A 27,784-nucleotide genomic window follows, 5' to 3' on the forward strand; every position below is an offset into this window, starting at 1 on the left:
CATTTTTAACCCTACTTGCATCTTACGTAAAAATTGGCATCCCTTCCTCTTAGTGTAATACTGTATGTCAATCAAACTACAGAGTTCACTTGGTACACATGCTACTGGAATGAGCACAGCTTACTTTTTCTATTGATAGCACATTTTACAATGTTCACTGACAACTTTCAGAAATTCATTTAGAACTGAAGTATTAGCTATGTGTCTTCTGACTTCAGATCTTGCCTAATACTCATAATTTTTTTTTGTTGTTTTTTTTGTTGAAAGTAACTAACGGTATCTTCACACCACATGCAAAGCCAATTTTCACCTTGTGTTACTTGAACGAGTTTGACCACAGAATCATTTGTGCACATTATTCGCTCAAGTGTTTATTTTTATCCCACACAGTCAGATTACTTTACTGTACATTAGCCGTAAGCTAGCCAGCAACGGCATGTACTAAAGTTGTGTGTGTCTGTATGTTTGAATTCAGCATCTCAATGAACTAGGCACTCACCAGGGAACTCGGTTCTCTCTCGTCTTTGCCCCTCTTTGTATGGTCATAACATAAGGGACATTTCACCTCCAGCTCCAGTCAGCAGTCAACACAAGACAGAACATAAACACCTGACAATGGAGGTCACCTCCACAGGTCATTGCTGCAGTTAGGTTGATAAACAGGTGTGAAGATGAATCCACTTTTTAATCCCAAAAGTTAAAAAGTAATCTCTGAGTTCTCCAGTTAGTAAACAGCTCAGGATCAGAGCAGAATCTGATGTGACTTCAGGTGTTTATTCCTCCAGAAGGTCTGGCTCTGCACCTGACTCTCTCCTCCAGAGCTGGTGTCTCTGATCTGCTGAGCAGCGGCTCTGCCTCTCCTCGCTCTGCCTGGACCTCCCCACACAACACCTAGCAAAGCCCCGTAACACAGGTGGATTTCTCACTTAAAGTTGAATATTTTCAACACGTGCTAATACACAAATGATGCGTATTCATGTCATTCGGCTGGCCAGTTTGAGTAGGCACAAATTTGTGTCACCATAAGACATGCACTGTCTGTGCCATAAGCCTGCACATTAAATGAGAGTATGAACCAAACAAAACCGTCTGTGGTTCAAAGGCAAATGCAACTGCACTGCAGACAGCTGTAAACTATGTTCGACTGGCTGCCAGTGAGTCTTTAACATGTCCGCTAAGACAGCCAAACACAGGGTCTCACACTTCAGATACCACAGTCCAATCTTCACTCTCCACTTTGTTGCCACTTCACAACCACTTTCTGTGTCGTGTGTTTGATGTGCTGCTAAAGGGCAGTGATGGAGTGTATCTTTCACTTCACAGAGAGTGCTGTTGTCAATGCTGACAAACTCTAAGAGCTTCAAGTGTTGTGGAGCAAAGAGTGACAGAGTTTTAATGAGACAGCGTCTATCAGAGCTGATTTACATAATCAACTTGAGCACCCAAATGAAGGCCCTAGAATTATTCCTGATTAGTTTGTTAATGGTGGAAATATCCCTTTATCAGAATTTCATCTTAACCCCTGCTTATTTACTTTAGATTCTTTATGAAGGATAAAGATAATGAATTGTTTATCTCAAGTAGCTTCATGAACAGGACATTATAGGTCAGTCTAATGCAAAAAGCTTGGTGTAATTTTTTATTTAATTTAAAGCCATTCCTCAGTATGTGCATATTTATGTCATGCAAATGAATAAATCCCAATTATTTCTTTACAAATGTCAGACATGCCTTTTTAACCTACATTTCTGAAAAAATATGAGACAGCTTAAAGAGCTTCTCTTAAATAATAGAGTAAAGTCGGCATATTTTACCATATTAATAAGAAGGCAAAAAATCTTTGAGCTGAGGCGGTGCTCTTCAGGAGAGTCCAGGCTTAACAGCGCTAAATGAGCAGTAAGTGTTATCATTATGCTAATGAAACCTTCAAATGAATTGGCTCACTGCACACAGATGCTCATTGCTCTGTGCTGTCCTGAGCCATATATTATACAAGAGTCGGGCAACCCCAGGGCATCCTGGTGCCTCAGCAGCTTTGCTCATGCAGCAGGTTGACATCCAGCTCAAACCCTTATCAGGGGCTGTGCTGGGCTTTGTGACCCATGCAGAGCAATGGTGCACTGCAGATCCTTCCAGCTCTTGTGACAACAACAGAAGCATCATATCCATTGCCAAAGCCAATTTCAGCGTTGTGGACGTAAATTCACTCCAAATCATTATCATGCAGAGACACGAGGAAAAAGGAAAGAACAAACACACTACATGCACAAAATCAGTGTGTATGTTACTAGCCAGCTACAGCTAACGTGTAGAATCAGTATAGTGGCTGTCAGAGAAGAGTAAACTAGCATCAGGGGGGTAGGTAGTACTGTTAACTTTGTTTTCACCTGATAGGCGGGACAGATCTTTTATCTGTCTTATGACTACATGGAGGATTATGTGATGTCACTACATGTGTCATAATGTAATCCTATTGTACTGTAGCTCAGAAAACGTTCAGCCTGAGCAGAGGTCTGATCAGCAATAGTAAGTGAACTTGTGTGATTGTGTAGTGCATTTGAGAGAACATGTTGCAGTTTTTCCTCTTCTTTATGTTTGCTCTTTAGCACCGATGAAATTCACAACTCCATTGACTTGTTGTCTGAGTGATGTACACTTTCTCTTTCTGCAAAGGGATGAAACAGGTGTCAAGATTTGTACCATGACATTCTTATTTTTACTCTTTGTTGATCTTCTCATGAATAAAACTTCCCACAAATGGGAATGTTAGTTTTGTTCCACAGAATGCAAAGCAAATTTTCCAGCCCGCGCGTCACGTACAGCAGCCTGGTCATTAGCCCTCTAAACTAACATTATTGACAGTGTGAAGAAACAACAGGGTTGACGTTCTATCAAAGATGTCTATGTACTGTGTTGCAGAAATGTCTACTGAAGTTAGCATGCTAAGCAGCTAGTCGCAGCCCGTCCTGTCTCCTAATACCACTTCGTACCTCAAGAGGTGATAGTCTGATAGCCCCCGTAGTTTCAGCTGAGATGTAAAAGTTGCGAGTTTTCTGCTTGGTAAGTAAGTCAACAACATAAATTCCCAAAATGTTAAGAAAGGATATATTTCTACACCTATTTTCCTTACTAAACAGAAAAATACAACCGTACACCGTCTGAATTCAAGTTTCTCTCCAAACTAAGACGTGACACAAACTCGACATGAACAAAATAAAACTCACCTGAACAGCCTTGGTTTGTCTTTCCACAATCACCTCTGGTTTGGTCGGAATAAATCCTTAATTCACAGAGTAGTTCTCTTTAAAATATAGACATGAATGTGACTTTCATATTGTCGTAACTGCTCTTCGAGAGTTATTGCTGACATCGTGCTTGGCCTCTAGCATGTTCTCATGAAATATTTCCCTCAGTAATGCCCCTCGTTACCGACCTACACCCTCGAGGCCCGCTGTGATTGATGCTTCCAATCATAGGCCCTGTCAATAATTAATGCCCCTCTCTGGAGAGGTGAATGATTGCTTTTTTACTTTTTATCTCCTCTTGTTCCCGGTCAGTCCAGTTGCTCTGATGTTTTTGTGCTATCTGCTTACATCTGTTGCTAGAATTTGCTGAAAATCTGCAAGTCAACATTTTTCTGGTAAGGATTGAAGCTGCAGGATTTGGTGTGTGAGTGTTTTTGTCATACCTGATGATGCCTCTGTCTGCTGTGGTGACAAGAAAGGAGGAGCATTGTAATACCACACTGTGGGAGAGGGACTTATGGGCATTGCCTCCTGCTGTTTGCTTAAATGAAGCCATTTTCACCAGGCTTCAAACAGCTGTGACACAGATCAGATTTCTGGCCTAATTAGAGGATCAAGTTGATCTCCTGAGCCTCTCATTGTTTACAGTGTAGAAAGAGAAGCCCTTGTTTGTTCATTTTTTCATTCCTAGTCCTTCCCTCTTGGTTCCTTTCCTTTGTCTCGCCACACCGTTGTCTCACTTTATTTAGGTCAGTATTGTTTTTCTTGCTTGCAGTCACCTATTTGTGTGCACTCTGTTCGGTCTGATGTCTGTCAGGGCTCCAGGTCGGGGGTCGTTATATGTTATGTAAGCTAACAATGTCATTTCATTCTACTCAAAGCTTCACACTCCAATTCCCTTGTCTTGTTCCCTCCTTCCCTTCCTATTATGTCCTCTTTCTATCTCTTTCAGTCCCTTTGAGTTTTTTTCTTCAACTACAAGGTAACTTTAAAGGTCATTATTGGCATAATACAATTTTCTGAAGGAGCTATAAAATGGAAGCAACAGCCTTAACCAGTTCACCTTTGTGTTCCCTCTACATTAGTCTTTCTTCTTGCTCTTCTTCTGTCCACCCACTCACCTCTAAATCTACTAATCAATATTTCCCACACTGACTCTCAAGGCCACCCTTCTCTCTGTATTTGCTCTTTCTTTTATCTTTATTTTCACCCCTTTTCTGATTAGTCTGCAAAAATAAAAAAGGAAACATATGGACAAAATAACGGTGTTTGTTACAAAAAGCCTGCATTACGAAGTTGAGTGTCACGAGTGTTTACATCTCATTCATCGAAAATGCTTGTTTGATGCTTTAATATCTTGTTAATGGCAACACTTTCACTAACATTAGGTTGGAGACCTAATTTACCTCTTAGACAACAGACTGGAGCAACGACAACTTGAGTTAAACCAAAACTAGCAGTTAGTCCAAGATGTTGCTGTTGGGTAGATTAGGATTATCAAAGTAACCCACTTTCAAGAGTAAATGTTGGCAGTGTACAAACCAGAGATTTGTTGCGACTTTACATTTCTTTCGGCTTTCGGACGGCTGGAAGTTGCCCTGACGTGTCCTGTGAAAATTTCCTGTGCTGTCACATTTCAACAAATATAACAAAACACCATGATCCCTCGTCAAAAAAATAACAAGTGGTTTCACACTTACAAATAATGAAATGCCATCTGTGGTCACTAGCTTAGCAGCCTCGCTTTCCGCTTATGTCCAGCACCATCCCCTCCACCTCCTCATATGAAAGTCATGTAATAGACATGTAATAAACATGATATGATACATATTGCTAAAACATCTATGTGATGCGTGTGGTGCCTACATTTTATTCTGGGATTGGGCCGACCAAAGACTCTATTATATGTTACATTAAAAAAGAAGCAGACATAGATATGTCAGATAAGTCGGACCGACATGTTGAATTACATATTGTCAAATGTCACAGGTACGGCTGAAAATGTCAACAGAAATAAACATGTTTCCGATTTCACCACCATGCGAATCAACCAGAAGTGACTGTCGTTAGTGCAGCATTACTGGGATTCGGTATATAAGGCCAGGTGAAGGGAAACTTCCAAAAAGCCACTTGATCAGCACCATACTGATACTTGTATGGGCTTCAGTGCACAAAAGACTGACAGACACCAGCAGCACTTGATTCCAAATTCGTATTTTCTTATTTTTGTAGTTTTATCCCTCATTCCACATGACAATGAAATTATACTCACCAAGTTCATCTCTCAAGGGGTGCTGGATGAGGTGAAAGTGACACGTGCCTGCAGCCGTTCTAAAAGCAATGTTCTGTTTGACCCACTGCAGGCTGTGACACAAAACTCATGGAGCCAAATTAGGTACTTTCTCTGAATAATAGCCCAGTCAAATCTGAACACACAGACATGATGCAGATTTTTCTTTTTTACATTCAGTGTGACTTACACTTTCTGAAAAGTAACAACTTCAAGCCCCATCCATATTTACTGGAGCTCAGAATGTCCTGAATTGTTGGGGACCATCAAACTCAAAGTGGGTACTTGAGTCCCTGTGTGCAGCTTACAGAAAAGACCATGTGTTTGGCCTTGTTCATAGAACATTGAAAGCAATTTTATACATTTCACATGTGCATACTGTACATGTGACCGTTTGTGATGTCCATTACTGTGTGACAGTGGACCAAAGAATCAGAATTGTTTCCGATGTTGCTTCGTCAGATTTGCTCTGTGCCTGTATTCCTTTTGAAAAATACTGACATCAGGGGATCGAGCTCCTAAACTGGGACACAGCTCACCCAACTGTCAGGTCATCATCACCTGAGGTCAGGTGTTGCTAATGTTTCATTCAGTGAGTCAACACAGGACACGTATCCTCTTTTGGCTTGTTTATTTTCACGATATTTTGGTTAAGGAGGGCAGCAACATCAGCCAGACTCATAGTAATTTGTCTTCATTCACATCAACAGATCTGAGGTCTGAAATGTTCCTCCTTTTCTCACACGCTCGGCTTAGAGTATTAAATTTGCTCAACCAAATTTAATGCTGTTTACTCTGTTATTATTCAAGCACATCTATCATATCAAATAAATAGACTGAAGATGTTGATTTTCCTCAAACTTTGTACAACACCGACACCTCTCATCAGCTCCACATTTGATGTGATGGTTTTGTTTTAAATGATCAGTTTAAATTGAACACTGTTCGATTTTATGAACAAACTCTACAGATCATAGAGCTATTTGCATAGAGCTTACCTCTGGAAGGTGCTTGACAGACATGACCACCTCGATCTTTGTGATACTGTGTTGATGAGATTTGAGAAATGGATTTTGTTTGCATGCCATTCTCACATTTTCCACTTTTCTTTCCAAACCGCTTGCCTCCTCGATTGCTATGCTAGCAACAGGAAGAGATCAGTTTTCATTATGAGCAATTTGTGCCTCATCAGATTGGCCTGTCACTGTAGAGATTGGTCAGGACAGATGGGGAGAAACAGGAATGATGAAGACGTATCTCGGTTATATTGGCCTGTGACAGTCATTTTAAATGTGGACCTCCAAGAAGAAATCTAAAAATATAGAAAGACAGATACTGAGAGTGGAACCAATACATAGGTAACTGTAATCATTCAAGCTCCTGGAGACTGTAATGAGATAGAGCAGAGCACAACAGGATATATAAAGCAGAGGGATGATCTGTCAAAGGCAAACCGGGGAAGCTACATGTCATGTTGGTGAAGATTAGACTGTGAGGGAGATTCTTAGAGATTCTTCTCCTCTGCATGTCTTTGAGTTAGTGTGGCTGGATGATTAGGAGCATGTCTAACATGTTTACATGCTTATCTTATATGGCACATGTTGAATCATTTGCCTCTGCTGGGTCTTTTAACACATGAAATAGTCATATGTACAGATTGTACAGATCAGTCTGCACTGAGAAGAATTACTTCAGTGAACCGTGTATGAGCACAGGAAGCTGTCCTCCTCTACTGAATCTCACTCTCACTTGTTTTTCTCAATGTTATGAGATTATTTAAATGTATTTTCAGAAATAATAACCTCATCTTTTCACTTCTATAGCCACATGACCTTTATTAGTGATATCTTTGTTTCTGGTACTGGAATGGAAACATAACATATCACAAAACCCACATTACTATTTGATAATAAGTCTGAAAGTTTTACACATGCAGGCCTGTAAACAAATGTGCTGAAAATAATCCAGTACAATGAATCCAATATGTTAAACTGAAACAGCTTTTGAAGAAGGATCAGTCATGTTGTCATGAATGATCTATAGACAAATTAATGGGATATTGTTGTGATTTGGCATCATGAAGTTGTTAGAAAAAGTAATTAGTTTGTTATTTAATTATTAAAAGTGCTGTTGTGAAAGAACAAGAAAGTAAAGATGGATGTAGGCCTATGTATTTCTAACAAAGGATAATAGGAAAGATATTTAAATTTTCCCATTTTAAACAACTTTTGTTGTTATCTGGTATAGATTTTTCAAGTTTACGGGGGACTTTCAAGTGCACTTGAATGCACCATGAAGTCCCTGTCCCTGTGCAGTGTGTGTGAAACTCCGACACAGACAGACAGCAGAGGACAGAAGCAGCTCATCTTTTACACTGAGACTCTCAGTGTAGTTTTGGCGTATAGTTTACCTGCCAGTGCAGCAGAGAGCCTTCACAGATTTACTTGCCAAATGAAAAATCTACCTGCATTTGGCGCCTGACAGGTGTCAATTTTAGACCTTGACATGAATCCACAGGAAAAGATAAAGCCTATATTGAAAGATCGATCTCAAGATTTTATGACTCGATATCAAATCATTCAAATTAAGATTTTAATCCAGTTTAAACAAATACTGGAGCATTGTGGTTAAAGAACTGACAGTTGTGGTTAACCTGCACAGTGACGCTGAAAAAGATGCAGAGTGATTGAGAGTGATGCAGGGCAGAGGGGACATTTCAGGCCTCTGTGCCCAGGGCCAGTTCTTTCATAATCTGTCTGTAGACTGAGTGGATTTAAGTGACAGCTGTATGAAACTGTCTTTTTGTTTCAATTTCTACTGATGTCTGATCAGTCTATGTGGGGTTTTTGGTGATGTGGTCCCATTTGAGTGTATTGCTTAGAAGAGACGAGTGTCTGGGTTTTGGATATAATGAGCTGAAGGTTGTTGTGGCACCAAGTGAGCGCTGCTGCTGGTATGTGTGTGAATTGTTGAATTGGGTAAGAGGCTTATTGTCTGTAATTTATTGGCATCATTTCTAATTAAAATCACTTTTCTTTCCAGTAAAACCAGACACGATGGAGATGGCAGAGAAGAAAGAGGAGAAGCAGGACAACGTAAAGAAGGTGGATATGTTTGACCCTCTGGATAAAGCTGAGCAGAAGAGTGTGAAGGTTGAATTCATAAGCAGTGAGACTCCAGCAAAGGTGGAGAAGGAGATGGAGATTGAGACACAAAAGGAGAAGGAGAAAGAGGCAGAGAAGTTGAAGGAGAAGGAGAAGGAGAAAGAGGCAGAGAAGTTGAAGGAGAAGGAGAAGGAGAAAGAGGCAGAAAAGTTGAAGGAGAAGGAGAAAGAGGCAGAGAAGTTGAAGGAGAAGGAGAAAGAGGCAGAGAAGTTGAAGGAGAAGGAGGAAGAGATGGACAAAGTCAGCCAGAAACAGGCAGAAAAGGTGGAAGAAAAGATGGAGACAGAAAAGGGCAAAGAGAAAGAGACTGAGAAAGTGGAGTCAGTGCAGCAGAAGGCAGAAAAAGATGATAAAATGAACAAGGTAGAAGAATCGCCAGATAAATTGGTGAAGACTGATGAAGTGGAAAAAGTGGAGAAAACAGAAAATGTGGACAAGTCCAAAGAAAAAACAGAGAACAAAAACAGTGAGAATCTTGAGAAGACAGAGGTGAAGGAAGGGAAAGGGCAGCACAATGACAACGTGGAAAAGACCACGGAGCAGCTGACAGCCGTCAAGCTTGATATCGATCATGACAAGCTGGAGAAGAAGGCTGACGCAGAGACAAAGATGACAGCAGAGGGAGAAGAGGCTGACAAAGACAAAGCCAAGAAGACAGAGAAAGAGGTGGAGAAACCGGCTGAGGAGCCAGCGGAAAAGCCAACGCAGAAGAGCGAAAAGGAAGAGAAGCAGGCCGACAAAAAGACGGTGGAGAAGAAGGATGACAAGAAGGAGAAAGCTGCAAAAGCTGACGGAGGAGACAAGGCCAAAAAAGCAAAACCTGCAACTAATGGAAGCAGTGCCACACCGAGCAAAGACCTGGGGAGTGCAGACAAGAAGACCAAGGTAGGATTTTTTGTAAGATGGGGATTTACACACTGACACACTCTGATAATATCCATAAAATCTATACTGAAAACACCTGTGGGTTAGACACATTAGAAATTATCACCGTGTAATAATATAAGACATCACATACAGACTCATGTCAGACATGAAAATCAAGGTAAGTTAAAGTTTTTTTTATTGCTAACAGTGTGGTCTGTAACATTCTGCAGGTAGAGAGCAGTGTGAGCCTCAAAGGAACATCATTATTCCTGCGTACCTTGCTTTATTATTCAGCTGTCTCGCCCTCAACAGGGTGCTGTCTGAGTTTTTTTTTGTTTCTTAATATATAGTGTAGTCCATCAGTTACCCATGTGATTTTATAAAAGAATAAGAATTACAGTGTTAGACAAAGATAACAATTCAGATATGTGTGTATACTGTTATCAAGCATATACAACACTTATGGACACTTCATATTAGGAGTTATATTTAGCAAAGATAAACACATCTTATATCTGCTTACAACTAAACCTTAGTGTATTATTGTGTGTATAAAAAAATACATATTACTAATTGAAAAAGCAATTAGGTTGCTTTTATTCTTTTTCCCAGCAGAAAAAACTCATTACATTACTTTTTACTTTATGCAGCTCGGTGACATTATAATTTTATTTTGACAGATATTGCGATCGTGATATGCCTCACAATTAGTGGTAATAATCATTTTTGCTTCACAACATTAACTTTAACTGAGAAAAACTATTAAAATCATGATGATTTGTTGGAGTCTGGTCCAAACAAACATGTTTTCATATATGACCAAAACTTTCACAAGAACAATCTAGACGAATAAATAGATCCTAAGAGGAAAATAATTTTTTTTTATTTTTATTTTGGGGTGAACGATCCCCTTAAAGGAATAGTTCACTCTAGAACGAAATTCAGTCATTATCGACTCACCTTCATGCTGATGAGAAGTCCGGTGTAGTTTCTGATTCCTCAAAGTGCAGCTGGAGACCCACGGGGGTACCCTCCTGCAGCAAAAATCCATATAACGGGCATCAATGTGCCCGAGACGAAAAGGTCCATAAAACTACACAAAAACTTTGTAATATTCCTCCATACTGCTCGTCCGCTGCAATCCAAGTGTCCTGAAGTGGCGACATCCAGAGTTTACTGGAAACAATGTCATTTAGTACATTTTTCTAGCTTAAACAGTCACTATGCTATATTTGCCTGGAGGCACGCTCCGCGTTCACACGAGTCTCCCTCACAGCGTTTGCACTATGGAAGCCGCGCCAGACAAGATCAACAGAACTTGCCATAGATACACACCGGTATTTACATCCTGCTGTGAGCGACCAAGCGACACACAAACACAAGAGGGATCTGCCTGCACTAGTGATTTGAAACTTTGAAACTCACAGCAAACGGCTGTGAGGGAGACTCATGTGCACGCGGAGCGTGCCTCCAGGCAGATATAGCATAGTGACTGTTTAGGCTGTAAAAATGTACTAAATGATGTCGTTTCGAGTAAACTCTGGATGTCGCCACTTCAGGACACTTGGATTGCAGCGGACGAGCAGTATGGAGGAATATTACAAAGCTTTTGTGTAGTTTTATGGACCTTTTCGTCTCGGGCACATTGACGCCCGTTATATGGATTTTTGCTGCAGGAGGGTACCCCCGCGGGTCTCCAGCTGCACTTTGAGGAATAAGAAACTACACCAGACTTCTCATCAGCATGAGGGTGAGTCAATAATGACTGAATTTCGTAGAGTGAACTATTCCTTTAATATCAAACAACATCCAGTCAGCACTCAGCACACACCTCACTTAAAATAAGTTAAAGCAAATGTTTTGCTTCTTTCTATACATTTGTCATCTTTCTTCTCTCTGACTCACTTTATTTGACTCCAGTCTTTTATTGTAATCAGTCTTTGATGCTCTTTTGACATGTGGTCAGTTATTGCACACTTCAACTAAAGAAATGTATGGTGTTTACATTTCTCTTGTAAAGTCACGTGACTAATGGGCTCAGATGGCCCCTGGATGAAGGGACTATATGTGATATACTGGAGAAGGGCTGTATGTTGAGGCTGAGTTTGAATGACAGGAAGCTATTCATCATGCATGCTGCTGAAGCTTCTGCTGCTGCTTTCTTGATGCCTGCTGTGTACATGCAGGACATTTTTTCACAGCTATGTAAATCCATAAACAGTATCAACATGAGACATCACACCCAATGCTAATTATTATTTTATTGCATTCTTATTATATGATTTATGATCACAATGCTGCTACTGCTGCTTAACCTCCCCTGCTGTTATCATTTGACATTTTCCTTATTTTTTTCTTCTGTTTGCTTTTCCTTATAATTTGCCCTCCATCGCTCCCGTTTGTCTTGGCCCCACGTCGCAGCCTGCTGCCGGGGCGACCAAACCAACTGCTGCTGCCGCCAAAACGCGGCCGAGTAGCGCAGCTGCTGCTGGTTCGGTCCCTACTAAGCGCCCCACTTCCTCCACCACCACCTCCACCTCTGACAAAAAACTACCCACAGCCAGGGCACCATCCACAGCCGCTGCTGCTTCAAAGCGGCCTTCCACCACGTCCACCAGCCGCCTGACATCCTCAGCCACCAGCACTACACGTGATGTCAAACCGAAGGTAAGTTACAACTGTCAGGACGTCTGTCAAAGAATGGTCAGTTATATGGAACAACACGCCTGGATCCACAAAGGATTTCAACGGCACTTCAGCATGCTGGATGATCACCAACAGCACAATATAAAGGCTGTAAACCTCCTCAGAGTCCTGCCTATACTCTGCTCCAAACAGAGGAGGTCTGGTTGAATTTCATTCAGCTGTAATGGGCTTTTAGGAGAACACCTGATGGGCTTGGATCATATTTGATTGCAGTACAAACGCTGCTAAATGTGAAGCTCATATTGTTTTGCGGAACACAAAAATCTGTTTCCCCCCTCAGTCAGAGAATGTGACCATCTGGTCTCAGTGCCTGTTAGCATGCACAGACTCACAGGAGTGTATTCTAACACTGCAGTACAGCCACATATGTAGTCCAACTTTTAATGCATTTTCTATAATGAACCAACACCCAACAGAGTTTCTGCACAGCAGGTGTCTTTATCTAAATCCTTCACATCCTTCATTGACCTCATGATGTTTTCAATCAAGGTGAAGGAAAAGTGGTAAAGAAAGAAGTGACTGTTCGACCGCACACTCATTCTAAGGTACCAAAAACACAACAGTTTTAAGGCCCTGTTCGCACGTACACAGGTGTTTCTTCAAACAAAGCTTTTTCTATATCCGTTGGCCTTTTGTACACATGGTAATGGCATTTAAGGTCGCTGAGAACTCCAGCCAACGATGACGCAGACACACACACGTTTATCAGTGTTTGTAGCATCACTGACAAATGTGAACTCAGAATGTGTGTTATAATACTGGAGTATTCTGGCCTGGATCTACCGTATGGGCAACCTGGCCACAGGGCCAGTGGCCCCTGAACATAAATGGCCCTCCGCGATGGAAGAATGAAAAAGAAAAAAGTATGCCTTCTTTTTAAAATGTAAAGTTTTACAGAAATAACACAAATATTGTTTCATTCTGTAGAGAATCAGAATGAAATAAAAGTTGTTTAAAAGAATAGTCTGATTATTGATTGTTCTATTGCTAAGATAGTGCTGCACACTCACGTTGCATCCCAATGAGGGCAATTTGCAGACTTCATGACATCTGCCCAGGCTGGCAGGGGTGTGACGCAGACCTTCCAGTGCTCACCGTGTGAGTAAAAGACAGCTTTTGATAATGAGGCAGTCGACAATAAAGTCGTTCTCACCAGGAGGAAGAAGTTCCACGTTAAGACAGTCAATGTGATTGTTGACAGTTTGCTGTCAGGACTGGACAACAGGTCAACCATGGGGGTACGAATCCATCCTAGTACTTGAGTTTGTAGGACTACGGTGACAGAATGGATGTTAGTTAATTTTTTTTGTTCGTTTTATTTAGAAAGACACAAATGGACATGGATAGTATCATGATGGAAAAGAGAGACAAAAACAGCTGCTTACAGTGTTTTGCTGATAAGTAATCCAAAAAGAGTCCCGTTTCCCTGCCCTTGGATCAGAAGACATTACCGCGGCTTCAGGTCTTGTCTGCTACAAGCATCTAAAACTGGACATTTTTGTTATTATATAAGTCCCATTAAGATCTTGCTCTGTGTTCTCAAAAGACGCATCAGAATTCTATCACCCTCCTCCGGTGGCCTCTTTAACTGCAACCAGTGTGACACTACAACCGATTAATTAACAGCCTTTATTTAGCCTGTCAGCGCCCAGGGGTGCAGGCTGACTCAGTTCAGCGAGGCCGGCTTGTTGCAGGACGGCTCAGCTGTATGTGGAGCGTAGCATCATGCAAGGGGTTGGGGTGGAAACATGCTGCTGAATGAAATGTGCAATCCTGAAGGAGCGGCTTGGACTCAGTCGACACGTTACACTCATCGGGGCAAAATCTTTGACCTGAATTTCTCAGTGAAGTCACTGAACATTTGCCCGAGCTGATGACAGCAGCCGCACATGCAAAAGTTGTTCTCTGACCCACTTTAGAGCGAACAGCATTTAATTTGTTGATGATGGTTTTTGATTTATTTGCTGCCTTCACTGCTGCTGACACCGTTCAGTCTGTCCGTCCTCTCTTCACCTGTCCTCTCCTATGTTTATATTTCTCCCTCTCCTCAGACAACTGCAGAGAAGCGCCCCCTTGTGCCAAAGGCTAGCACTGCCACCTCAAATCAAACAGGTTCCACCGCTGCCACCAAAAATGGAACTGCTACCACAGCAGCCAGTAAAACTGCTACTTCAGCACGCACAACGGCGTCTACTCGCACCAGTACTACCACTGCAGCCAAAAAGCCTCTGGGTACAGCAGACGTGCTCAAACACACATATACACATACACACATGTTTTTGTTGATCGGTATTTTTACGTGTAGCTTTTAAGTGTCTTTCATACTGAATAAGATAAGTGTATTCAGCGGATTTTCTGATGCATTCAAGTAGGAATGTTGCAAATGATTGATGATTGAACTTACTTATTATCGTCTTATTGACATATTTTGTCCTCTGCAACAACTAAACACTCTCCATCTGTGTTTCAGCCTCTAAGACAGACAGCAAACCAGGAGAGGAGAAGAAGCCCAGCACTCTGAGGTCTTCTGCAGGTATGACAGCACTCCAGTCCCTTCACATGTTAACATTCAGAAACAGGAGACACAGTTTGTCATCAAGCACAAAGGAAGAGAACATGTCAAAAGGAAGAGAACATGTCATGACACACATATATGTTAATACACATGATTAAATGTGCCAAAGGTTGGGGAAACATTCCTCTGGAAACCCAGTATTCATGTTCAGTTAACTCAAGTACTGTAAGAAAGTCCAATTTTGAGGTACTGTACTTGTACTTTGCTTGATTATTTAAATATGTGCTACTTTTCACTTTCCCTCCTATACATTTTTGAAGCAAATATTGTACTTTTACATCACTGCATTTATTTGTTAGCTTTAGTTACTAGTTACTTTGCTGCACCAAAGCCTTTAAATAATTTAACACCAATCCGATTGTTACGGACCCTCTATTAGAAAAACTCGTAAAGAGGGTGCAGCATATTCAAAAGGACACTCGGACAAACAAATCAATATAAAAGCCAAATTTTATTCATAAACCAAGAAAAAGGTAAAACTACGTACCAACAGAAAAGGTTGGAGAACCCAGCCAAAATAAACAAAAGGGGGGAAATCGCTGGGCCAGCCACGCAATGGGCCGTCGCACCCAGCTATCCCCTCTAAACTAAACAAAAAGAAGGAAATTATCCTAACCCTAGATCAACCAAAGAAAACCGAAAAAAATAGACTGCTGGTGATCTCCAAAACAAAACTACCAACAAATTAACAAAGCAAACACCCCAGCACTAAAAAAAAACATGTGGGGGGAAAAGTAACAAAGGAGACAAGGTGAAAGATCTCCTTTTGATGTCAGCTGGGCAGTGACTTCCGCCCCGTGGCTTCCACTCGATCCTCCTTATATGCTCTCAGGTTAATTGCGACACACCTGGACAGGTGTGTCTTCCTAAAAGAAAACAGACACAAACAGGAAAGGGGGGCGCCAGAGCGCAACAGAGAGAGAGACAGAGAGGGAGAATGCAACCAGTCGGGCACAATGATTATCCCTATAGGCCCGCACATAACAGATAAAAAAAACAGAAACAAAACACTGTTTCTGATAATCAGAAGAATGCAGAATATCAGATCCAATAACCGTTTAGACTGATAATCAGTCAACCCATAGTACACAATATATATATACATGTAAATGTATGTGTAATTTACTTTTCCTTGTACTTTTGATACTGACGTACCAGCTGATTTACACTGTTTAGCTCAAAATGTTTAGTATTTTAAGTCTCTCATCATTACTAATGGATCATCCACATCCATCCATACACAATAGAAAATAATTCAGCTCTGCTAATGCTGAAGTTGTTTTATCTTATTCAGGCCTCTATTAGCTCATGTTTTGTGTTAGTAGCATACATTTCTGTTTTATGCTCTAATATCCGAATTCCCCCACAACTATCAAAGTAATTAAAGGGTGAGAGACTGTAAAGCAGTTGAATACAGTTGCCGATGGATAAAATGTGTCAATATACTGTAAGGCAATAAGTTTGACAACAATATCAAAATAGCATTATGGATATTTTTAGACACAGCACAACTGGTAAATCTCACGTTAAATAACATAATATATTCATCGCATAAAATGTCGTCATGGTATAACATCAGAGTCCTAAAGGGGGCAGCTTCTGTTCATTTTTCATCAGAATGTGTCCTGAATTATTAAATTGGACAAATGGTAAAGATTCAAGATAATTATTAAATACAAATAAAGTTCAGGAGTCTAACAGTCTGAGAAATGAAGCGTCTCTGTAGTCTGGTGGTACGGCAGCAGATACCTCTTCAGATGGCAGCAGGGTGAACAGTGATCTGGTCTCAACTGGTCATATTTTTATGACGAGTTACATGAAGTATCACACAGCCCTCTGTGGATATAGTTTATTTTTCAGGTTTCACAGTCATTTTATACAGTTAGGGAAATGATTTAAATAGTGGCTAGTTGTGGTATTTATTTATTAAAATCCTAACTGGTGCCATTATTCATCCCTACAATGCTACCTCCCTCTGTGCTTTTAGCTCGCTGCAGATATTTCGGTCCTCTTTCTTCTTTTCTCTCATCTTCTGTAATCCCCTCCTGAGTTTTGCCTCTCCTCTCTCTCCTCCAACACAGTTACAGCTTTACTCCTCCTGTCGACAGATTAGTTTACATTTTGGCAACAGGAGAGCTGTCAGCAGGAGTGTGACACTGCAACACACACTGCCCAACCATGACAATGCTGTTGAGGCGTGTAGAGAGAGTGAGGCTTTATTGCTGAAAGGCCCTGGAAAGTTAAAAAGCCTCACCACAGCAGTCTGTGGATTACTGTTCCCCTGCTGTTGACAGGAGTTTGCAGCTCCTGCTGATACAGCCCCGCGTCGTCTAATCTTCCAGGGTTCTTACGGCAAGTCAAATTACTCTTTAGAAACATTCGGGGAAGCGGGAGGATTTCCTCAATTAAACATGTCTTAACAGGAGCCGAAGATATAGCAGAGGCTCTCAGGGAGGATTGACAGCAGGACACATGGGTCAGCACTCTGAAGAAAAAGCTGACATATAGCAAAACATATGTGACTTGACAGATTTTAATTGGTTCAAATGCTGCACTGCCTCAGTGGCTCAGTACGCTGAAGTCTTTTCTTAGCACAGAGCTTTTATTGTTTACTGTTGATTTTGCTCTTGTAACATTGTTGTTTTCAAAAAAAAGGAAAGTTTAGATAAGAGAAAACTCTTCACCCGTGTCCAAACTGACTGTTTATCACAGTAAAGAAAGCAGACGCTGCAGTCAAAGTGCCCACAACTCATCAACATATCAGTCGTGTTCACAAAGTTACTTACATTTACATCGTTTTTTCAACCAAACAGCAAGTCAGAGCTGTCAGTGATATCCCAAAATCTGATGTGAGCTCAGTGTTAGATAGATTTGGATGAAAAAACAGTTGGTGCCTGGTTTCTTGTAGTCTCCCTCTGGTCTGTTTTCTAGCTCAGTTTTACTGCCATGTCGTTTTTGTGTTGACTTTCTTTTCTGGGACTTGCATCTTTTATCTGTCAGAGGTGACTGTAAATGACAGACAGGGTCCTTTGGGTTTAGAGAGAGTGTGTCTGAATACATAATACACTCAGAAATCATATCTTATTCTAAGCACATCGCTTTGGGTTTTATTTGTATGATGTTTCTATAAAAGGTAGCAGAAAATGTTCAGTGTATTTGGGATGCTCTGAAGCATCAGTCCACTTTCATATCATGGCTCAGTCTACATTGTCCCTAACTGGTGTTCGACCTAAACAATTTGTAGAATCCAGTTTTCTATTTAATAAACAGACATGAAAGTGGTATAGACCTTCTCCTCTAACTATGAGCCTTTTACCCAAAATGTCGAACCATTCCTAAAATAGTTTGTCTTTGAAAATAAAAGAGTGAGAGAGAAACAAAGTTCCATGGGAAAATGTTATGCTCAATCAATCAATGGACATCTACTTCTGCAATGGAACACTATAAAACTCTGAATAACTCTCCCCCCAGCCGACTCTACCAAGCCCAAGACCACCACCACCACCCGCAGCTCTGTGTCCACCACTGCTGCATCCCGCACTCGTACTGCAGCAGCCAAACCGGCCACAGCATCCTCCACCTCTGGCACAGCACCAGAGAAGAAGCCCGCGGTGCCTCGCACCGCCCGGGCTGCTTCCTCAACCACATCCACCACCACGACCACCACCTCTAGGACCACAGCTCGCCCCAGCACAGCACCGGCCCCCGACATCCGCAACGCCCGCTCTAAGATCGGCTCTACAGACAACATGAAGCACCAGCCTGGAGGAGGGAAGGTAGGTGCTGCTCTGGCTTCATCTGCAGCTTCACTCCTTTCCACAGGTGCATGTCTGTTCTGACATTGCCTGTCCTTCAACTAACAGCTGTAAGGCCTATTTAACATGTGACACTAGCTCCCTGTGGTTTCTCACTTTAAACACACCCCTCGCTCCTACCACTGAGCCCTACCCCTCCATTTTGAGTAGGGGTAGGCTGTCCCGATTCTCATGGGGACAGAGGGTTGGGTGATGTCACTTCATTTTGTAGACCCAGGTTGCAATAAAGCACGCCCACAAGTCCTTCTCTTTCAGCAAATCATCTTTTCTTTCCAACCCTCCTATTTCACCTCCCTCTCCATCTCCCTCTTTTCCCTCGTCTCCTTGCTCTTCTTTTCTTTCTTGCATCACTGACTTGTCTTATCTCTCTTCTCCCTTGTTACTAATTCTCTAATCTCTACTAACTCTCTTCTCTCTTTCATCTTTTTTCTCCTTCATCTCACACTCTACTTTCTCTTCTGCCTTATTTTCTTTCTTTTCTTCTATCTCAATCATGTTTTTGTCTTTCTCCTTTTCATCCTGATGCATATTCCCTTTTGCACTACTTGCACCGCCTCCTGTCCTTGTGTGTTGTTATGAGGTTTTCTTGTTGACCCGGGGTCGGCTTGTCTCCCCAGGTGTCATCTGCCTCTCAGAGCAGGGCTCTCGCCTCCAAAGAAACGGGCCAGGGCAAAGTGAGTTCCCTCTCCACCCTCCCCACCGTCACCACATACTCCACCTCCCACCTCTCTTTCCTGTTCATACATATTTTGCTATTTTCTTTGTTCATTTGTTTTATCACTACTGAGCGCACAAAGCCAGGCTTGAAATGACTTGCCACAGGTTTATGAGTAATAAAAGCACCTCCAGTATCTTGTATTGTCACATTTTCATACAGAAATATACAGTTTCATGCTCGTCCATCATACAGTAGTTATCATATCTGTCTGAGCATGGATACAGACAGAAACACAGAGGGGCCTCTGGAGAATTTAAACAGTTATAATCACATGAGTGATAAATGATTATTTCTACCTCCTTATTTTTCTTCTCACGGTTAATTAACATCCTGCTTAGAAAGCCAGGGTGGTAATTAACCTTGACCTAGTTTGTAGTCTCTCTTGACTCCTGACTTGGGATTCACTCTTGAGTGTTGGCATTACCTCGGGCTATAAAGCTGACTTAGTATTACTACCTAATGCCATCATCACCCAACATTCAAGCCTGGCTATGTTAATCTTGTAATGGAAATCTGAAGCTACAGCTCTTTTACGCCGCTTCCAGACTACAGCTGAGCCATCGAGAATGCTTTAAGTTTTTATTTACATTCATAACTTTAAATGTTCAAGGTGTTGTTACCCAGACATCATCCACATACCTGTCAACAGAATAAAGGTGGAACACTGCAGCGTGCTTTTAAGTGAGTTGTAGCCAAATATACAAAATACTCATATGGTCCTTTAAGTATTATGAAGAAGATTATAAAGTATCTCAGACTGGTATATATTCCTCTACAATCTGTTAGCAGGGCACATGTCCAAAATGTGTCATTCCACCCACTGTGGTCCAGTGGTAGAGACAAAGACAGTGTTTTCATATTGGAAAGGCAGAGAACGATTCATATTCTGATCAGTAGTAACATATCGTCCGGTAGTACACAGCTGAAGGCAACATCTCATGTCTGTGCATTTCACGTAACAAGTTATAATGTTAGAAAAGAAATGGCTCACTACCACAGCCCTCCAACTGTAGTGTTATACCATTACACACAACTGGCTTCCTGTTATTAGGGCTAGGTAATGTATTGATAGTATATCGTGATCAAGATATGAGACTACATATGAGCTTAGATTATGGATATTGTTATATCATACATAATATGTCGTAAGTGTTGCCTTTTCCTGGTTTTAAAGGCTGTATTACAGTAAAGTAAAACTGTTCTACTTGTTCTGATACTCGCCACTTAGTCATTATATCAACATTGCTGATGAGCAAGTGAGATGTGTGTACGTGTGTGTGGATGTGTCTTTGACAAACATGCAGGTCTGGTCTCGCAGTGTAACCTGTCATTAAACAACAGTATTGTCATTTGTCAATGTGTGTTAATAACATTCCCTGGGGTCCCGTGGATGCACTTTAACAGGGACAGGTGTTTATATGTTGTGTTTTATGTGCATGCTCTAGAGAGTAGATGCTGCTTTACTTCTCTGGAATTTCTTTCACTATTCAAATGGCAACATAAGCAAGATTTACCATTTCAGACAGCTTAACTGCCTAGCAGTTGATGTCAAACACACCTAAGACAAAAAATATTTGCAGCCATGTTTGATTTTGCCCAGGTGAACCTCGCTCCATCCTTCTGCTCTTTCCTTTCTAACCCTTCCTGCGATGGTGACTTCTTCTCCTCTACTCTTTTGTTTTCTTTTCCTCTCTTTTGTCCTCTTATATTCTTTTCTTTTCTCTCCTCTCTTCTGGTTTCACGTCCTCTTGTGTTGTCCCTTCCCCTCCCTTGCTCTCCTCTCCCCTCTTGCTGCTATGCTGTGTCCATATAGGTTCAGATAGTCTCCAAAAAGGTGGACTTCAGCCACGTCACCTCACGCTTGGGCTCCAAGGACAATATCAAGCATGTTCCTGGTGGAGGGAATGTAAGTACTGCGTGGCCTGCATCCAGAGCTTATATGCATCGGCCATTAGTCAAAAGAAAAATTGACAGGAGCAAAGATGAAATGTTATGTCTTCATCTCTTTTTCGCTCCAAAAAATAGAATTAAACCAAATAAAAAACAAATTCCTCAGTTTTATTAGTGTCACTATGATTAAGTGTCACTTATGATTAAGCAGTATATGACAAGGGGTCAGCAAAGGTAGCTCACGTGCTGCTCTCGGTTGGACCCTTGGAAGTTTTGAGAGCATCATTGGACAGCATGCTAGCAAACCCAATGTACCAGCCATTCCCCAGAACCTGCTTCACAGTCCCTTGCTTCCTTAAACTCTTCTTGTGTTGTCCTGCCCTGTCACTAACTTACTAAACAGATAATAAAGTCAAGCAGACATACACCACTGGCCTCTGACTGTCTGGTTCTGTGAGGACTGGGAGGTACAGTGGTGATTTGTGGTTTCTTGAAATGATGCTGTCCCGTCCGGGGCTTCGTCTGTTGGTTTCTGGCATTTTTACTCTGACTGTACCAGCTGATCCTGCCATCGTTGTCTAAAATTACTTTGCTACTATGAAAGTGTTTTTTCAAGTGTTCACTTCAAAGATTATAGGCTATAAGCACAACATGTCTGAATGAATGTCTGAAGTTCAGCAACATCACATTGTAATGGAAGCAGCATGATGCTAAAAGTTGCATTCTGAATTCTTGTTGTTTTGTGGAGAGAACTTATCCTGATGGTGGTAATTCAAGGTGTAAATGGGGCTTTTATTGTAGCTGGAGAAGAAATAGCCCTGAAAAAATCAAACTATCAAGGGATCCATATCTCTGTAGTGTTTTAAACCCTCCTGATTAAAAGACCTGTGACATTTGACAGGTGCAGATACTCAACAAGAAGGTGGATCTGAGTAAGGTGACGTCAAAGTGCGGCTCCAAGGACAACATCAAACACAAGCCAGGTGAGCGCTTTATCTAATACATGGTGCTCACATGATCTTTCTCTGTATACACTGAGTTGGCAGTTTATTAGGTGCACATAGATAAAATAAATGCAATCTGATGCAACAGTCCTGCTAATGATCTTACCTTCATGATGGCTATAATGTTTGAGAGATGTTCAAATACTTTATTAAGTATAATGTATTGCAGTTTATTGCAGGGCTGATGGATCAGACTGGTTAGGTTTAGCCAGGTCAGGGGTCAGCTACCTTTACTATAAAAAAAGAACCATTTTGTAAAGAAAATATCCAGTGGCATGTGAAGGCCTGCTTTGAAAGAGCAATACAGAACTATATGCAGGCCTACTTGGTCCTCCCATGTGTGGGACAATTCTTTTTAAAAAAGTAGCCTACTTTGATTATATAATAGATAAATAATAAATAATATACATGAAGTGTCAGCCTAGCTTTTAAATTGGTTAAAGTAATAAATACATAGATTTAATTTATTTCAATATGAGGTAACCCTCTTGTGTTCTTTCCTTCAGCCATGTACAGAAATCAACCCTCAGGTCTGAGCATAACACAACGATATCAGCTCATGTCATTCAGTTCATTGACCAAATCTCAACTTGCTTGAGCAGAGACTGTTTAGTGTGTAAGCTATACATTTTCACTGAGAATGCAAGAATCACTTCAGGCCTTCAACAATGATAATGTTAAAAATTAAATTTAGATCAATACAATTTTTTACAGTTTTGTCAAAGCCACAGGGAGCCACTGAAGAGGGCCAATAGAGGCGCATGCAGCTTCAGAGTTGCAGGTTGCTAACCCCCGAGTTAGGTGTGCCTTTAAATTGGGAATTCAGTGTACATGCATTTGTATATGGCTGATCCATAATATGTAGTGCATATTAAATGTATAAAAATCCTCTCAAATGTTGAAGTGGTCATGCCACAAGGACCAGTTCACCCAAAAATTAAAAAGAACAACTGATAAAACACAAATTGGCTCCATAAGTCTCCAAAATCCCAAATTGATTGAAAAGCCGTTATTTACACCCTTTTTAAAGCAGAAATTTGCTAATTGTTAATTCATGACTTTAAATGAAGAACTGGTAAAGAAGGTAGTGTAGAAGCTGTTCTACTAATGCACATAGATATGTAATCTTGTGGTCCATATATGCATGTATATGATCATCAGACTGACTGTTCATGTGTGCTGCAGGCGGTGGCGATGTGAAGATCGAATCCCACAAGGTGAGCTTTAAGGACAAGGCTCAGTCCAAAGTGGGCTCCATGGACAACGTGAGCCATTCACCTGGTGGAGGAAACATCAAGGTGAGACGATCACACATGAAGACCTCTTTCAGTCTGTGTGCACACTGTTACTCTGTCTGTAAACTCTGGTTTATACAGTCCTGATGATTGTATGGGGCTGCAGATCAGAGCACCTGCTGAAATTTTGATCTGTTCAACTTTTTTGAAGTCTTTCATGAGCCAGCCAATCACAACAAAGTTGCATCAGGTTTTACAGTACGCAGACAAAGAGTGTGTGTGTGTGTGTGTGTGTGTGTGTGTGTGTGTGTGTGTGTGTTGAGCCCCAGCCTCAGTCGAACAGACACACAGACCTGCAGCTCTGCAGAGTGACAGAGACAAGATGTAACCTGGCTGATATGTTTTTATAGTTACTGGCTGGGGGCTGCACACCACTGCCCAAAGGTTGAAGAGGGATTCCTTTGTATGAGTCTATACATTATTTTTAGGAAAATCCAGCATATCATGCCTGCAACCTTTGAAAATCCTCATGAAAATCAGATGTTTTCAGTTGTCCACATGCAGTATATTGTATAGCACCAAACTTTTGTCCTGGTCAGCTTAGCTATGTGAAGGACACTGGTGCTGATTCAGTTCCTTCATTTCCTGTGTATCTGCATGTTAATAAAATGTTTCATGGAGGCATTTGTGTGTGAGGAGAAAAAACTGTTTTCATACTAACATCGAAAGCTAAAAGATGCTGGGGGGCTTCAAGCTACAGTCGTGGATGATAATGACAGCCTGTCATAGACCATCTACAGCAACCTGGAACATCTCCAACCCTCCACACCTGCACTCGGCTCCCCTCTCCTGGCCTCTTGTCCTTCTGTTGTGTCTGGATGCTTCTCTGCAGGGCACAACTCAGCTCAGCTCTGTCTCTGTGAGAGAAAATGGAAGAATAGGGGCACAGAGAAGGGATGTTGACATGATGATATATGGAACAGGCGCAGCAGTCCATATGTGATTAACAGACTGGGGATGGTCATAAAATAATATAAAACAGGATTTAAGTTCCAACGTTCTGGTTCGGGTCATCGTATGGGAGGGGCGTGTGACATTTTGGACAAAGTGATCAGAAATGATGTCACCTGTCCCCTCAGCCTATCGCAGCCCATCTGCATTTCATGATCACTGCATGATCTCATCCGTCACTCACATTCTCATCTTCACACATTGTTGTGCACACCCAGTTATCATCTGCACCCGTCAACCTGGTGAAGATGCATAATCATAAGGACAGCTGAAAATAGCATTCACACAATAATAACCTGTCTGACAGAGAGTGTTAACTGAAGTCTATTTTTAAAAAATGATGTGTAGCGCTTTGAAACGTGAAAGATATTTCTGCTCTTACTTTTTGTTGGAAAGTTCACCATGCATAAAATACCTCATGTTTTATTCTAGAACTCACAGAAACACAATCCCCCGCACCCCACCTCATGCTGTGTCACTGTTGAGTCTCCTCATATGTTTAGCAATGGTGCTCTTTGCTTGCCTTTTTTCTAATTTTTTTTTTTTATTAATAACAAATTCCATGAAAAAACAAACCAACAGTGCTAACAAGTATTGTGTGTGTATCCAAAGCCTGACACTGGCACTGGGTGACATGTTCCTTTATTACCACGAACATACACTGCAGTTACACACACATACACTGTCAGGCTGACCTAAATACTCACTGGAGCACCAAATGTGGATTAATGTAGCACTGAAAATAGTCCCCAACAAATACACAATTTCGTTGTGTCTGTGTAACCTTTGCTAAAAACTACAGCGGTCACCTGTTTTTAGGACACTACTATTGATGAAAGTATTGGTGAGCCATTTTTGAACAGGTCAAGCCTCCTACAGTAGGAACCGCTGGGCTGAGGGCTGAGTGCCACGGATAGGCTGGAGAGGTCAGAAAGTACCAAGAGAACGACACACACATTGTTGGTTTGTGTTTTTCATGGGATTTGTTGACATTAAATGTACTACAAGGAGTTTCTAACTGGTTATGGAACAGTCTGAATTTAACATTGATGCTTCATATGATCTAGATAAGCAAATAAGACCATCAGCCTGTGGGTCGGACTGTGAAAATTAGAATATTTTTTCATGGCGGAGTGCTGAGGATAAACTCACAGCCTGAGGAATAAAGCTGCTCTGTAGTCTGGTGATATGATATTGATCTATATATTGCTGTTGGCTTATTATTATGAAGATATAACGTTACTAGGGAATGTTGATAACTTGGAAGTTGGCTCAACAAAAGTTCTATTGCCAAGCAACTGAACCTGTTAGCTGTAAGCGTACATGTTACATTATTAATCTTACATAGCCACAAACAGATAAACTGCCTCATCGCTATGCATCCTGCAAACAGCTGAGTTTAAAAAGTCTAATAGTTTCAAAAATATGTTTCCTCTTTCAGTCCCTCACGCACTCGTCAGATCAAGATCTTTAGACAGGAGGCAGTGGTGCTCATACTGCTTTTGACCACAGGGGTCCTCAGAATTAACAAAGAATGAAAGTTCCTTGTAGTCGCTTTAAGAAAAACAAATAATATCGCTGACCGTATCCTTTAAGCCTGCTACTGATTGAGAAGTGACTTCCTGAAGTGAGTGTTTCAGTTTGCACAGCTGTACGTAGGGCGTTCCTACAGGTTGTTGAATTGTTTGTAAAGTATAAAGGCCACTGCGATCGTTTCCTCCAAGGTGAAAATAATAGCTTTCAGGCTTTTTTACACATTTGTACATGAGATCATGTGGAAGGGTTTGTGGTCCAGGAAAAACATAATTTCTGCACACTCTGCCTCTGCTTTTTATTGTAAGATGATGTGCTTGAATTTTTTTTCTATCACTGCTTTCATTGGGCATGTTCAGTTATTCAGTTTGAATGTTCTGCACTTTTTCTTTATTATTATTTTTGCAAAATACCATCTCCTGCCACCTTAGTCTGGCTCCAGATCTTTTAATGTTTTTATCAGGACATCTGCCTCAACAGATTTTTGTAATCACAAACTGTCTGTCTGGATTATCTTTAAATAACTACACACATAACTTTATTCTCTTTTACAAAAGACATGAAATGTGCTGCAGTTAAATGAGATTTGGAGCCAGGTTGTTCCATCCCCATCCCCACCGATTGACACGCCCTGCTATGTGTTTCTAGGCTGAGGGGGCCCAGGAGACAACAGAGGGGAATGGAACTCCCCTCGGTGGCACCGCGGCCTCAGCCCCAGGCTCCGAGCCAGGGCAGGCCGGGAGCCTTGCTGCCCAGGAGAATGGGCTGAAGGAGGGGGCTCCCTGTGATAGTGAGGTCCTTCGGGAGCCCCAGGCTCTGGACTCACGTATCCCAGAGACAAGTAAGTTTGTGTGTGTGCCAGCTTCTTATGCTGTCAGTTCAGGGTTTATTTCACGTGTGACTAACATGGAAAGAGAAGACGCCCAGGAAAGGCCAACAGTGCTTGAAACATAGGGTACGGTATGATAAATGGACTGACAGTTTGTGGGAGTTGACTGAGATCAAATTGTTCATCCTAACGTCTTATGTGACTGCAGTAACTGTATATCTGTGTCTGTGCTGTATCCATCATGTTGTCTGCAGTCCAAAGCACCTGATCACACCATCATCTTTTGACTTCTTATCTTGCAGGCATTTAATTCTGCTATCCCATCTGCCCTCCTCATCTCAACCCCCCCACAACAACAACCTCCCCCTCCCCCCTTTCTCCTGTCTATATTTTTTTTATTTCTCCCTTTCCTCCCCCTCTTCTCTATCCTTTTCTTTCAAACCTTTCTGCTGCAGATTGAGTCTTTCAAGCTCAACTTCCGCGAGAATGCTCGCTCTCGCACGGACCACGGCGCCGACATCATCACCTGGCCTGCCCCCCAGGACAACAGCAGTCCCCACCCACACGGTTCCTTCTACTCTCTACACCAAAACCACCACCACCACCACCACCCGACTCCTCGCAGTGTCTCCCTCATTGAACCGTTGGCTTCTGCAGGCTGTGTCAGCTCCCCCTCTGCCCCCTCCTTGCTGCATCTTCAGGGGGAGGTCCAGGGGGACGACAGCAGCTCCTTAAAGGGATCTTGACCTTTCTTGCCCCCATTGAGCTCCAAAACCCCTTTTATCTTAAATCTGTCATTACAAATGTTTGAATCATCCAATAGTTCTGCCAGTCTAGTATCATGTTATCAAACCTGTTCTCTCACATCTGAGCTCATCATTACACAACATCGTGCTCATCGT

At 41.6% G+C, this 27,784-nt stretch overlaps 1 protein-coding gene across 2 annotated transcripts in view; it reads left to right on the top strand.

Moving 5' to 3' along the window:
* Positions 1-27,423, top strand: part of LOC141014403 (uncharacterized) — a 135,378-nt gene extending 107,955 nt beyond the window's left edge. The window contains exons 8-18 of one of the 2 annotated variants that reach the window (XM_073488166.1): positions 8,578-9,584; positions 11,988-12,233; positions 14,324-14,504; positions 14,743-14,805; positions 18,319-18,623; positions 19,280-19,336; positions 21,194-21,286; positions 22,172-22,253; positions 23,460-23,572; positions 26,702-26,894; positions 27,338-27,423. In XM_073488166.1, coding sequence (XP_073344267.1) covers positions 8,578-9,584; positions 11,988-12,233; positions 14,324-14,504; positions 14,743-14,805; positions 18,319-18,623; positions 19,280-19,336; positions 21,194-21,286; positions 22,172-22,253; positions 23,460-23,572; positions 26,702-26,894; positions 27,338-27,342 — 2,345 coding nt within the window. In that variant the 3' untranslated portion in view covers positions 27,343-27,423. Of the gene's footprint in view, positions 1-8,577; positions 9,585-11,987; positions 12,234-14,323; positions 14,505-14,742; positions 14,806-18,318; positions 18,624-19,279; positions 19,337-21,193; positions 21,287-22,171; positions 22,254-23,459; positions 23,573-26,701; positions 26,895-27,184; positions 27,249-27,337 lie in introns of those variants that run through there. The other variant, XM_073488167.1, reaches the window with a different exon arrangement.
* Positions 27,424-27,784: the final 361 nt, after the last annotated feature.

Source organism: Pagrus major, chromosome 19 (assembly GCF_040436345.1).
Source record: "Pagrus major chromosome 19, Pma_NU_1.0".
Taxonomy (NCBI): Eukaryota; Metazoa; Chordata; class Actinopteri; order Spariformes; family Sparidae; genus Pagrus; species Pagrus major.